Source organism: Gasterosteus aculeatus, chromosome 13, assembly GCF_964276395.1.
Source record: "Gasterosteus aculeatus chromosome 13, fGasAcu3.hap1.1, whole genome shotgun sequence".
In the NCBI taxonomy this organism is placed as follows: Eukaryota; Metazoa; Chordata; class Actinopteri; order Perciformes; family Gasterosteidae; genus Gasterosteus; species Gasterosteus aculeatus.
In genome coordinates, this window is record NC_135701.1 from 2336393 (window position 1) to 2349242 (window position 12850).

A 12850-nucleotide genomic window follows, 5' to 3' on the forward strand; every position below is an offset into this window, starting at 1 on the left:
CTGTTTAGGATGGTGATCCATTGCAATATGGAGTTTATTAGGGCATTTGAGAGAGGAGTGGAAAGAAAGACTGACTGCAGCGACTGCCTGCATTTACTAGAGCAATACACCAGAGGGTATCCAAAAGACTTAGTCCACAGCTGCCAACATTTGCCACAGCATACATGGACAAAGCTTTGGACAAGCCAGAGGATGTAAAAGCATTGCAAGCGTTTTCATTATTCCTGAGAGGTTGTTGCAATGCAACAGCTCACCTATATGGAGGAGTTGAAAGTTGCTTCCAGTACGAAGACCATTCTTCTGAAACTGCCTGTGAGGATGTCACAACCGAGGGAATCCTGGAATTAGGAGGCAGGCAAACAAGACTTAGTCCAGGTAAAAAATAAGTTTTTATTTGTAAAAAAAAAAAAAAAAAGGAAGTTTCCTGATACAGGTCTGATTAAACAGATAAACAACCAAAACCTAATTCATTAACCGAATAAACTTAACATCACCTCATCTGACATCAGCCCTCAGCTACACATGTTCCACCATTTCCCCCCAACAGTCGATGTCCTCCACCTTTATAGCGCCGTCAATCAATGTGCTCAGGTGACACCCATTATGACAATCCAACCCGATGATGTCACTGCTGACATCATCCCCTGCACAAACACTAGGCCTCACTGCCTGCCCTATCCTCTAGCCTCCAGCTCACCTGCAGAGCTTGGCAAGCATTCAACCCATATACCACCATGGGGACAAAGGTGAGTTGTCACCCAATTTGTCACACTGACTTACAAGCTCAGAGACAAGTGGAGGAATAGGGCATGTCAGCTCCAGGAACAACATGGACGTCGAGCTAGTTTCTCTGACTTCATGGAGAGACAAGTGAAGATATTGTCGATAACTACATCTGTCAAAAGCTCCACCTATGTCACAGCAAGAGAAAAGCTGAGACCAAGAGGAAGCAGTTTTGCAACTACTGTAACACCTGTAGAAACAAGAAAAAATGACAACAAATGGAATGAAAAATGTATCTGCCACTAATTCTCAAAATTCCTGTTTGTTCTGTGCTAGAGATGGTCACACATTGGTTCGCTGTCCACAAATCAGGAAAAAGATGCACAGGGAGAAAAAAACTCTTAAAGAAAAAGGGAGTCTGTTTTGGATGTTTGAAGGTAGGACACATGAGCAAAGACTGCAAGTCGTTTGACTTGTGACATTTGCAACAGAAATCATCCTGAAATACTTCACATTGAACAAAAGGAGATCAGAAAAGAAACAGAATTGGATGAGAAATCAATTTGGAGCAATGCTGTTCTCTCACCTCATACATGTGGGCATATTGGGGCCGGTGAAGAAACCTTTCTCTCCTCTATTGTTCCAGTACAAGTAAAGACCCCCAAGGGAGATACAGTGTTGCAAACGTATGCATTTTTGGATCATGGAAGCTCAGCTACCTTCTGGACAGAAAGCTTGATGAGAAGACTGAATGTAACAGGACAAAAGACTAGTATTCTTTTGCGTACAATGAACCAGGTGAAACCTGTGACCTTTCATCATATCTCAGGTTTAGAGATATCAAGTCTGGACAAAAATGATTTCATACAACTGTCCAATGTATTTACACATAAGATCATGCCTGTTTCCAAGCTCAACGTTCCCAGACAAGACGACTTGATTCAATGGCCTTACTTGAAGGATTTCAAGATTCATGAAAATAGATGCTGGCATTGACCTGCTCATCGGCACAAATGCTTCTAAGGTATTGGAGCCTTGGGAGGTGGTCGATAGCCAAGGGGATGGACCATATGCTGTGAGGACCCTGTTGGGGTGGGTCATCTATAGTCCCTTGAGGGGAGACAACATCAGGGATGAGAATGGCTGCCCTGTTCCTACTGTCAACCGAATGTCTATCGTGAGTCTAGAGGAGCTACTGGTTAAACAATACAATCATGACTTCAATGAAGTAAACAACAAGGGAACAGAGGAAATGTCCAGAGAAGAGATACAATTCTTGGATATCGTAAATCACTCGCTAGTCACTGCGTAGACTTACCTTTTCAAGCAAGAAAATCCCAGCATGCCAAATAATCGTTACATAGCAGAGCAGCACATCAAGGCCTGAAACGCAAGTTTGTTAAAAATGAGATGTTTCACAATCAATATACAAGTTTTCTCAAAGAAATGATTGACAACTGCTATGCTGAAATGATACCAGTAGATCAACTGAATTGTAATGATGGGAAAGGAACCTTGAGAGTGGTCTTCGTCTGCGGTGCTGGCTTCAAGGGAAGATCGCTCAATGAACAATTGCTACAGGGTCCTTACCAACTCACTCATCGGAGTACTCATCAGATTCAGACAAGAGCTGGTTGCCCTGATTGCTGACACCAAAGCAATGTTTCACCAGGTCAAAGTGTCAGAAAACCATATTGACTATCTGCAAATCCTATGGTGGCCGGATGGTGATGTGCAGCAGGACCTTGTCGACTACTGGATGAAAGTACACCTCTTTGGAGCAGTGTCATCACAGAGTTGTGCAAATTTTGAACTAGAAAGACAGATGAAGATAACAAGACTCATTTTCCAGCAGAGGTTATAGACACCGTAAAGAACAACTTTTATGTAGATGCTTGTTTGAAATCCATGTCCATAGGACGCTGTTCTCATGGTAAGAGACCTGACCGCTCTCTGCCAGAAGGGAGGATTCATACTGTCAAAGTGGATCAGCAACAGCCATAAAGTATTGGCATCCACAGGAAAACAGAACCAAGGAGACAAAAGAGTTGGACTTGGACAAGGACAACCTGCCGATGGAACGAGCACCAGGATTGTACTGGTGCGTTGAAACATTGTTCAATGATCAGAATTACTGCACCCTCACAAGCATACACTAGACGCGGCATCTTATCTTGTTGTTTGCCAGCCAAACTAATTAAGCAGGAAAAGAAACTTGGATGGGATGAAAACATACTCAAACTGTTTCTCAGCAGTGGACAGGATGGCTGGCAGATCTAAAAAAGATGAGTTTAAAGTGGACCGTTGCATGAAGCCCACAAACTTTGGTCAAATCAGAAATGCACAGTTGCACCACTTTTCAGACGCCAGCGAGAGTGGATACTGTAAAGTTTCATATCTTGTACTTGAAAACAACGACAAGGAGGTGCATGTTGCTTTCATGATAGGGAAAGCAAGAGTATCACTATTAAAGCAAGTAATGAGTCCCAGATAGGAGCTCACAGCTGCAGTCCTATATCAAAGTTGATATAATGCTTCGGAAGGAATTACAGCTTCAGCTGAACAAATCCATTTTCTGGACTGATAGCACAACAGTGCTAAAACATATCACCAACGAAACCAAACGTTTCCGAACATTTGTAGCAAATAGGATCTCCTTTGTAAGGGACACTAATGAAAATCCGGCAGATGAAGCCTCTAGGGGGCTAACAGCAAACCGCTTCTGAAGCTGCAAGAGATGGAGAAAGGGAGTTTATCTGTCTGTTAACCAGACAAAGAATGGAAGAAACCTCATTTGGAAACTGCCAATGATCAAGCAAGACATCACAAGCAACCTCATTTTTAAAGGCCCATTGAACCCCACTAGCTCTTTGAGTTATTTCACTTCATGGAGAAGTGTGATGACAGCTGTAGCTTGGCTACTTAAAGTAAAAACTACTATCTTACTGCAGACTAGAAAAAGAAAGGAGATCAAGACTGCTGCGGAGTAGCTTAAAAGATGAGTCCAGGCAATTAAAGGAGATGCACGTTTTTAAAGCAACATTCCAAAGACAGTGTTTAAATCCTGAGGACCTGATACAGGCAGAACGTGCAGTTATCTCTTTCAGTCAAAGACAAAGCTTTGAAGATGCTGGTGACTTTCATGGCAGAAGTGACAGCCATTATAAATGGCAGGCCTCTTGTTCCTGTGACAACCGACTCAGAGGACTCATTAATACTCACTCCTGCTGCTCTTCTCACTCAAAAAGTGAATGTCTTGTCTGCTCCTACTGGAGAGTTTGGAGTTTCAGACCTCTACAAGCGCCAATGGCTGCAGGTCCAGCACCTGTCTAATACCTTCTGGGACAAATGGCAAAAGCAATTCCTCCCGACACTACAGGCACGCAAGAAGTGGCAGTCCACTCATCTGAACATCAACCCAGGAAGTGTTATCCTCAAGGGTAGTCAAGTACCCAGAAATGAATGACCCCTTGGATTGGTAACACAGATCTTCCCCAGCGAAGAGAGGAAGGTTGAAATCAAGGTCACACAAACAGGAGTGACGAAACTCTTTCTTAGGCCTGTTTCTGAGATAGTGCTTCTTCTTCCCCCAGAGGCCCAGTGAAGTGAACTGACTTGGATTTATTGAGTGGCATGTAATCACGCCAGGCAGGGAGTGTTTTGTTACAATCGTCAATAAACCTGTGGACAACGGACAACTGTCTTCAGAGTCGTGAGGTCAGGAAGTTTGTCTAACTGCCAAGGTGTATCACAGCACATATACCTAGGGTAGCATAGATGGGTTTTTTTCACAGCGGCATTAAATTGTAACATACAATTATACGCAAGTACTCGATGGACTGGGTTTAGTTTTTGTAGCAAAACGCTTATTTACAAAAAAAATTGAAAATGGTGGGTGTGTGATTGTGTGTGTAGGGGTGTTGAAGGTGCATAACCAAACAATCGTTGTATCTCCAGTCCGTGGTTTCCCAAATAAGTGAGAGATTTTAAGTTCCCACTTTTAAAGTATTTACGTTTGCTGTTGTCTCACGCTCCAGAACGGCTTTGTCTGCAAGCGAGAGATGCAAGCGTTGAGTAGGCTAGAACAGTGGTGTCCAACTCAATCACAGAGAGGGACAAAATTGAAAACTTCCATCAAGATACCCGATGCTTATGATGACAGAATAAAATAAAATACCTTCTTCATGTTTCCCCTGTGATCCCTCGCTGTGACCGATTACTGGGCAGCCTTGCCTCCTTCTCCAGTAGAGAATTCGCTAGATTTGTCACAAGTAGCTGTTGGTGTCACGGTTTGGGTTCACGTCCTGTCTTATTTTGTAGTTTTCTGCCACTCGTGTCCCCGGGTAACTTCACTTCCTGCCTTGTCCTGTCATCCCCTGTGATTGTCTGATCGTTTCCATCTGTGTCCAATCACCTGCACCTCCCTAGTGTATTTAAGCAGTGTGTCTCTTGTGTCACTTGTTGCGTCATTTTCGAATGTCCTGGATGTCCCTAGTTTCTGCCTGCCTTTTTGCCCTGGTTCCTGTGCGTGTTTTTGCCCCTTGGCCTTTTGTTTCTGCCTTTTGACTATTAAAGTATTTTGTTTTCTAAAAAGTCCTGCCTCCCCGCACCCCTGACAGTTGGGGTGCCTTCTGGGACTTTTAATATCTGCCGTGTGCGTCCTATTAACCGGCGGGCTGGTTATGATAGATTTCTGATATTTACTCGCGGGCAGGATATACTTGTACCGCAGGCCAAACACCTAAAACAAAGTTAGACTGACGCAGGAGATTAAATGACCAAAGAAGATTGAAACCAGGAGTGTAAATACAGATTGTGAGGAGTACTATAAAGGTCAGTCAGTGATTCCTTGCTTTAACCATTAAATTTAACGTGATCTGTGAAGCAGAGAATATAGTTGGCCCGAGGTGGGCCAATATTGGACCAGCCCAACACCCCGTCGGCCCAATGGGGATTTCCCGATATCCCCTATGGCCAGTCCGCACCTACGTCGTTGTTTTTTGGTGCGTAACTATTTAAAATGAAGCGGCTTTAATGTTCTTTTCTAGCGCATGTGTTCTCGTCAAACAGCTTCTGACATTCCTCTTTTCTTCCTCCCATGCTGGTGTCTTGTGCAGGATCCTTGCCACTGTTGGGGCTGACTTTGATCTGACGACACTGAGGGCTGTGAGAGTGTTGCGGCCACTCAAACTGGTCTCCGGCATTCCAAGTAAGTTAGCTTCACATTTTTACTGGCCTAATTTTTATTGCAATTAGTAGAATAACTATCAGAACTCATTCCAGAGAGGAATGTTCATCCAGCCATTCATCATTTTTCCTGCTCTTATACTGGGTTTGGTCACAGTGGCAGCAGGTCTAGAAGGTTGACCCAGACCTCCCTCTCACCCGCAACCAGGAGGCATCCTAGTTTGATACCCAAACCACCTCAGCTGACTCCTTTCAACACCAAAGAGCACCATGCCCTCAGAGTTCGAGATGCTAAACCTCATCCCTGCTGCTTCACACTCAGCTGCAAAAAGCCCAAGTGATAGCTTGAGGTCACTGTCCGGGTTGGCCGAGAGGACCACATCATCTGCCAACCGAGAGTGGATCTCCAGACCCCTAAACACAGCATTCTCCATCCCCCGGCTGCTCCTAGATACCCTGTCTATGAAAGTCAGAGGATGGTGATAAAGGACAGCCGTGGCGGAGGTCGACATCCACCGGGAACGTATCTGACTTATTGCTGATGATACGAACACAGCTCATTCTGATGGCATGCAGTGACTACATGGCCATTGCAACGGGTCTGGCAACACATACTCCTGCAGTACCTCCCACAAGAACCCCAAAAAGACCCAGTTGCAGGGGCGGACTGGCCATACGGGATACCAGGGACACCCCATTGGGACAAGTTGGGCTGGTCCAATACCGGCCACCTTCTTCACCAACTGGCCCTCCATACGACATCGCCGGACACGATTACATTCTGTGCTTAACAAAACACGTTGAATTTACTCTTAGTGATTTTTCGTCCACAGACCGACAGTCTGGTGGAATGGCTGAATAACACTCACAAAGATGAACGTAATTCATTCATTCTAAGTCAGGTGGTCTTGGTATGTGGTGGCGCCGGAGTGGTTCAAGCAACGGCGCAGACAAGTGGCCTCAGCTGTTGAAAATTACTAATTGCATTCTTCCCACACATGAACAGAGAAGGGACTAAAGACTGGCTGTTCATATACATTCTGCACATCTATAACGACTCGCCACATTATGTTCGAAAATAGTGTTTGTTACAGCAAACCAATAATAATAATTTAAAATAATCATATTTCTCTTGTTACAGGTCTTCAGGTGGTATTAAAGTCTATTATGAAAGCCATGGTGCCTCTGCTGCAGATTGGCTTGCTACTCTTCTTCGCCATCCTCATGTTTGCGATCATTGGCCTTGACTTCTACATGGGCAAGTTCCACCGCACCTGCTTTAGAATTGACACAGGTGAGCTACCTGAGAGTGGGGGATGAACTCCGTCTTGATGTTAACCAAGGCATAAGTTGATAGAACCGTAATCATATATATGGTATAAATCCACATCCAAAACATATTGTGAAGTAACCTATTGAGGGGTCCCATGAATGTTTTGAGGATTCAAACACCCATTCCTGACAGACTTTCAGAATAACCGTAACATTTTTAAGCATGTGCATCAAATCGTATGATCAAAAACGAATGGTACTAATGGTAGACGTCCAACACCGCTTTTACTTCCTTTGAAGATAGAAAATGTATCTGAAGCCGATTCAGATTATGAGTGTTAGTTCGAGGATACCATAATTGTATTATTTGTTTGTTTCTTCACTAGGAAGGTGCATAACACATTTTCAAATTCCAATCACTGTGCATATACATACTCGTACACATATAGATTTGTATCTATATATTATAGAGCGTCCAGAGTTATTAAAAGGACACTGACGCTGGTAAATTAGTCGTATGCTGGGATTGCCCTAACCCAGGCAGGTGTCGTTCGTCAGGCTAAATATCGTTTTTCGCAGAGATGTCACAACATCTGCACCCAGTGAAAGGTGGTTTTCTCTTGCTGGTCATATTGTTCAGAAGAAGAGAAGAGTTATATTGTTATGAATGTACCCAGCATGTATATATCCATGTATATTAAAAAAAAAATATATATATATGAGCATCTGTGAAATCCTTTAGAAAATCTTGGTACGGCATATTTTGATGAGTATGTGTGTGTTTTTGCCTTTAGACGAACAAGTAGCGGATTTCCCTTGTGGGCTGGAGGCTCCAGCAAGGACCTGTGCTAATGGCACAGCCTGCAGGGAGTACTGGACTGGACCCAACTTTGGTATCACCAACTTTGACAATATCCTCTTCGCGGTTCTCACGGTTTTCCAGTGCATCACAATGGAGGGATGGGTGGACATTCTCTACAACGTGAGTCAACTTCTTAAAGCTGTTTATTAAGACAACAACTTAAGTTTTTTGGGTGGGATCAACAGGAGTCCGTCTAAGCTAGATAAATTCCTTCTCCTACTTCCAGAAATTGCAACTTCTATCAAGCGCAGCTTCAGTTTCAACAAAAACGCTGCACTTGCACCGGCCCTAAAGATTTTCTAATTTGCTGCTCAACGGTTAGGGCAAAACAAAATAATCCTAGTTTCATCATTTCACAAGGACATTCTGTCAGGCTCGCCGAATGAAGTAACAGTTAGGCCACAATATATCTTCTGCTCTTAACCCTCCTATTACAAACCCCATCACAGTGACAGGAATCCTGAGATGCTGCCATTTTTACTGTTTATGTCTAGCACATAACATCAATGACAGGCACTCATCATGAACCCATTTAATAATGCCATGCACCTCTGGAAAGCTTCAAGTCTGGGCTACAAAGCCCAAAAAATCTATTTGACCATCCTGATCCGCTAGGGGAAAACCAACACCAAAAACTTAAATCACGTTATCACTTTTCTATCATAAAATATCTTACCTCTGTAGGTTTTCAGCGAAAGAACGCATAATTCCCGAGGTTTTTTGAATGCTAAAGTGTGTGTCTCTCCCAAGGCAAACGTATCCTCTTACTGGCTAAGGAAACTGCCGTTCTATCCCACGATGATCTGCCTCGATTCCATTGGCTCTGACGAGTTCATAGAGGCTGGAAATCTGATTAGAAATCCGCCGTGGAATGGCTGAGATCTGAAAAAACTGCATCTAATTTCTCTTCTGTGATGTGGCCGTGAGGCTTATACTAAAGCCTCTCTGGATTTGTTCTGCTTTACTGAAAGTAAAACCTTTACATATATACTGTTCACACAATAGGCTAACAGGCTTCTTCCTTCATGTTTTGCGGGGATAAAGCTCCTGTAAATCCTTTTTTTTTTTGTCAGGCGAATCTGAGATCTTTTGCCATACAAATAGATATTGTAAAGGGCTGAGGGGTAGTAGTAAAAGGGGTGTATGTTCCAGCCAAATCAGAATCAAGCTCATCGCGATCAGGTGTGTCTCCTGACACACCTGGACCTCCTCATTAAGCGGAGTACAAAAGAAGGCGGAAGGGGCAGTGAGGGGAGACCAGTTGGGAGAGGATCCCGGTAAGCTGGTAGCGGCCTGGCCCACGTAAACTTGATGTTGATGTTGATGTTGATGTTGATGAACGCGGGAGATCACCGTAGTGATTTTTTTTTTTTGTTTCTTTATTTAATAAGCAGATTAAAAATGTATGGTCGAGTTAAAACCATTTCAATTTTCACGTTGTTTATTTTGCCAGTGCTCTGCGCTTACATAGTTCAATATTTTTTCAGGCTTTTTGCAATTCTTAAAGGCAAAGATCTCAAGATCACACTGCCCAAATTAAAAAAGAATCAGGAATCTCTGGGAAGAGATACAGGGTATTTTTAGGGGTGCAGTATATACATACGCTACAAATTTGGTTAGTTATAGGTCTTGACATATTAAGCCACAACCCTGTAAGAATACGTGTTTAAGAATTGGAGCCTGGTCGGGGTTATCAAAAATTCAGCCGAACAACTTCTCTCGTACTGGGAGATTTATTTGTCAGATCACAGCGCTGCGTTTGCAAAGGCAGGAGCAGTTCAGGTAGCACACAGGCCGGAAGAACAACTAACATCAGCAAGAACATCATGTTTTATAACCCTTGAAAGACAGAGAAGGAAAGATTTCTATTGCCCCTAAACTGGCGTAGAGGAGGACCTTCCAACCCCCTGCATCTAAAGATCCGGTCACATCCAATGTCTGGACTCCTGACTTAACGTAAACATCAACGAACAGAGTGTGTATGTTGAATAGTGTTGGTGTGTCTCTAAACCCCCCTTTGGCTGGCACATCTACTAGTTGACCTGCAGATCTTGCACTCCTCAGCCAGGACTGAAACTGACTCCCCATCCTGTCAGACTCGTGTCTGCCTGCTCGGCACATCTGGCTTCCCCCCTTACCTAACTCTTGAATCAAGACAAGACAGCGAACCCCCAACTAAGCTCATGAAAAGAACTTTTGATTATCAATTAGTCCATTGGCCCATATCTTCTAAAAAACAATGAAAGATCAACAAGCTTTATATGATTTCTGATGACATTTAACCAATAATGATCCAAAGAAAATCTTGTGAGTATCGGAATCAACATTTAGAGAGGTTGGCAAAAGTGTGTTTTACACAAAATTCTAAATTGCGGCAAATCTCCATTTGGTCCATTTAAATGCCATAATTTACTTTTTTGTAAAGCATAACCAAGAACACATGTGTTGCAAATTTGAAGTCAATCGGGGTAAAAACTGGGTTAATGTGGTACTTTTCAAATTCTTAGTGGGGGCTATAGAGACATTTCTTTCCAAATGCAAGATCCCAAAAATATCACATTTTTCACCAATACTGATATTTCCGGATTTATTTTAAAATAACAAAATGCAAAACATGAGAAAATGGCCTACTTCCGGTTTCGAGCATGGTCCCAAGAGACTTTCTTTTCAGTTTGCTTGTATTACATATTCCTACAAAGTTTCAAACTTGTAGGTCAAATGTAGCGCTGGGTCTGCTTCAATTAATAAATATAGGGGGCGCTTATCAAATTTACCATTTTGAAACATTAAAATTATATCCGGTAACTACATTATTGACTTATGTGTGTGCCATATAGTTACAATTTGAGCATGTTTAGTACCTCAAAAGCACCTATTTTTTGTCTACTGCAAATAGTAGGTCGCCACGGCAACAGCGTTACACAAAACATAAAATGCTTCTTGGGCTACGACTAGTTGTAGCGAGGACCCTAATAATTACTAATACAAACCAGGTATGCTGAAGAAAGACTTGCTTAGTGTGTCCTACCATGGGAGCTATCCTACCATGGGAGCTATCTGGGCCCATTTCTCCTAAACGCTGTGGATGATTGTCGCAGTATTTTCTGTGGATCATTATTGAGTCAATGTCCCCACGCCTTATCAAAATCCTGTTGCAATCTTATTGTTTTGAGAAGCTATGGGCTAATGAACTTTGCAAGGGATGTGGCTTAATCTGTCAAGACTGATAACTCCCCAATGACTTGGCCTGCCCTCACCAAAATTGTAACATGTGTAAACATTGAACCCCGGAACACACCCTAATTCTTTGAGAATATTTGAAGGATAGGGGGCGCTGCAGTTAATCATTGAAAATCTGCTCTTTTTACCTATTTTTATGATTTCCTAAAGTTGTAAAACACCGTACTCCTCCCAGATTCTTTTCAAATTCGCGCAGTGTGATCTTGAGACCTTGGGCTCTAAAATTTGCATTTTGCCGGAAGAAATATTAAGCTATGTGTGTTGGCAGCATTTTCAAAAAAACACCATTCACCATGAAAATTGAAGTTGTTTTAACTCGACACCGGGACAATATAATGCATTGCCATCTCCCTCAGCTCACTCTCTACACCTCTAGAACTGAGTGAGAAAAGGATTAGCCACAAACACTGCTATGTCAAAGGCTGCCATACTACCCAAACCACTTTCGCATCACACTATCAATGCCCCCCCCAACAAACTCCAAGGGGAATCCGCTCTTTCCTATCAGGGATGGAGCAGCACTTAACTTCACAGATACTTGCACACAGCCACTCTAACCATGCGCCACAATAATCACACCCGCAGCAGAGCCAAGTTAGGACGAGACCCCAATTGCTATGTTCCGCGACGAATGTCTAGGGGAGCCAGGGAGTAACAAATGAAAATAAACTATAAGAGAAGGAATTTGTAAACAAAAGAGATGTATTTGACATAAAATCAAAATGTCACCCTGCTGACCTTCAGAAGGCACTGCCAGGCCATTGTCAAACACAAATTAAAATTTCAATTTTCACTTTCTTTTCCCCTCTCTGGGGCACCATCACCTTATCGTGGTGGAGAGGTTTGTGTGTCCCTATGACCCTGAGGGCTGTGTTGTCAGGAGCCCTGTGCTCCTGGTAGGGTTACCCTTGGCAAAGTGGTCTCAGGCGAGGGGCCAGACTAAGAATGGTTCAAAAGACCCTATGAAAAAACGGAAGAGGGAAGGAGTTACCTGGCCCGGAGGAACCCTGGGGCCCCCATTTGGAGCCAGGCCCAGATGGAGGGCCGACAGCGAGCGTCTGGTGGCCGGGTTTGCCGCAGAGCCCGGTTGGGCACAGCCCAAAGGAGTGATGTGGCAGCCCAAGACTCTACTCCCCATGTCCTCACTACCTGTGGGGGAAAACGATGGGGTTGCGTGCGCTGCTACAAGGGTGGCAGTGATATTGGGGGGTCTAGATCAGGGGTGTCAAACATCCGGCCAGCCAGGGGGTCCAGCTCGGCCCGCCCGATGACTTTGCTAAGTGTGTAAATTACAGAAAGACATAAATTGCATTTCTATAAAAGTAGCTGCAATTCCTAATCAGTCCACTGGGGTCGCACTGTCACAGAGCATGCCCACATAGACTGTAAATAAAACAAGTGAAGAGTAAGAGTATCGATTTACACTGAGAACTAAAGAGCAGATGGCAGCAACCGGCTTTTTTTAATTCGCCCGGTCTTTTTCTGCCAAAAGCGTGACACCCTCACCCCCAAATGTCTCTGTCAAAAAAGAGAAACGTGGACACCGAGTAAAATGGACCACATCCG

General features: G+C 43.5%; 1 protein-coding gene across 1 annotated transcript in view; it reads left to right on the top strand.

The window, feature by feature from the left end:
* Positions 1–12850, top strand: part of cacna1ba (calcium channel, voltage-dependent, N type, alpha 1B subunit, a) — a 124895-nt gene that overhangs the window by 14589 nt on the left and 97456 nt on the right. The window contains exons 4-6 of the mRNA XM_078087326.1: positions 5841–5932; positions 7052–7204; positions 7977–8164. Coding sequence (XP_077943452.1) covers positions 5841–5932; positions 7052–7204; positions 7977–8164 — 433 coding nt within the window. The remainder of the gene's footprint in view (positions 1–5840; positions 5933–7051; positions 7205–7976; positions 8165–12850) is intronic.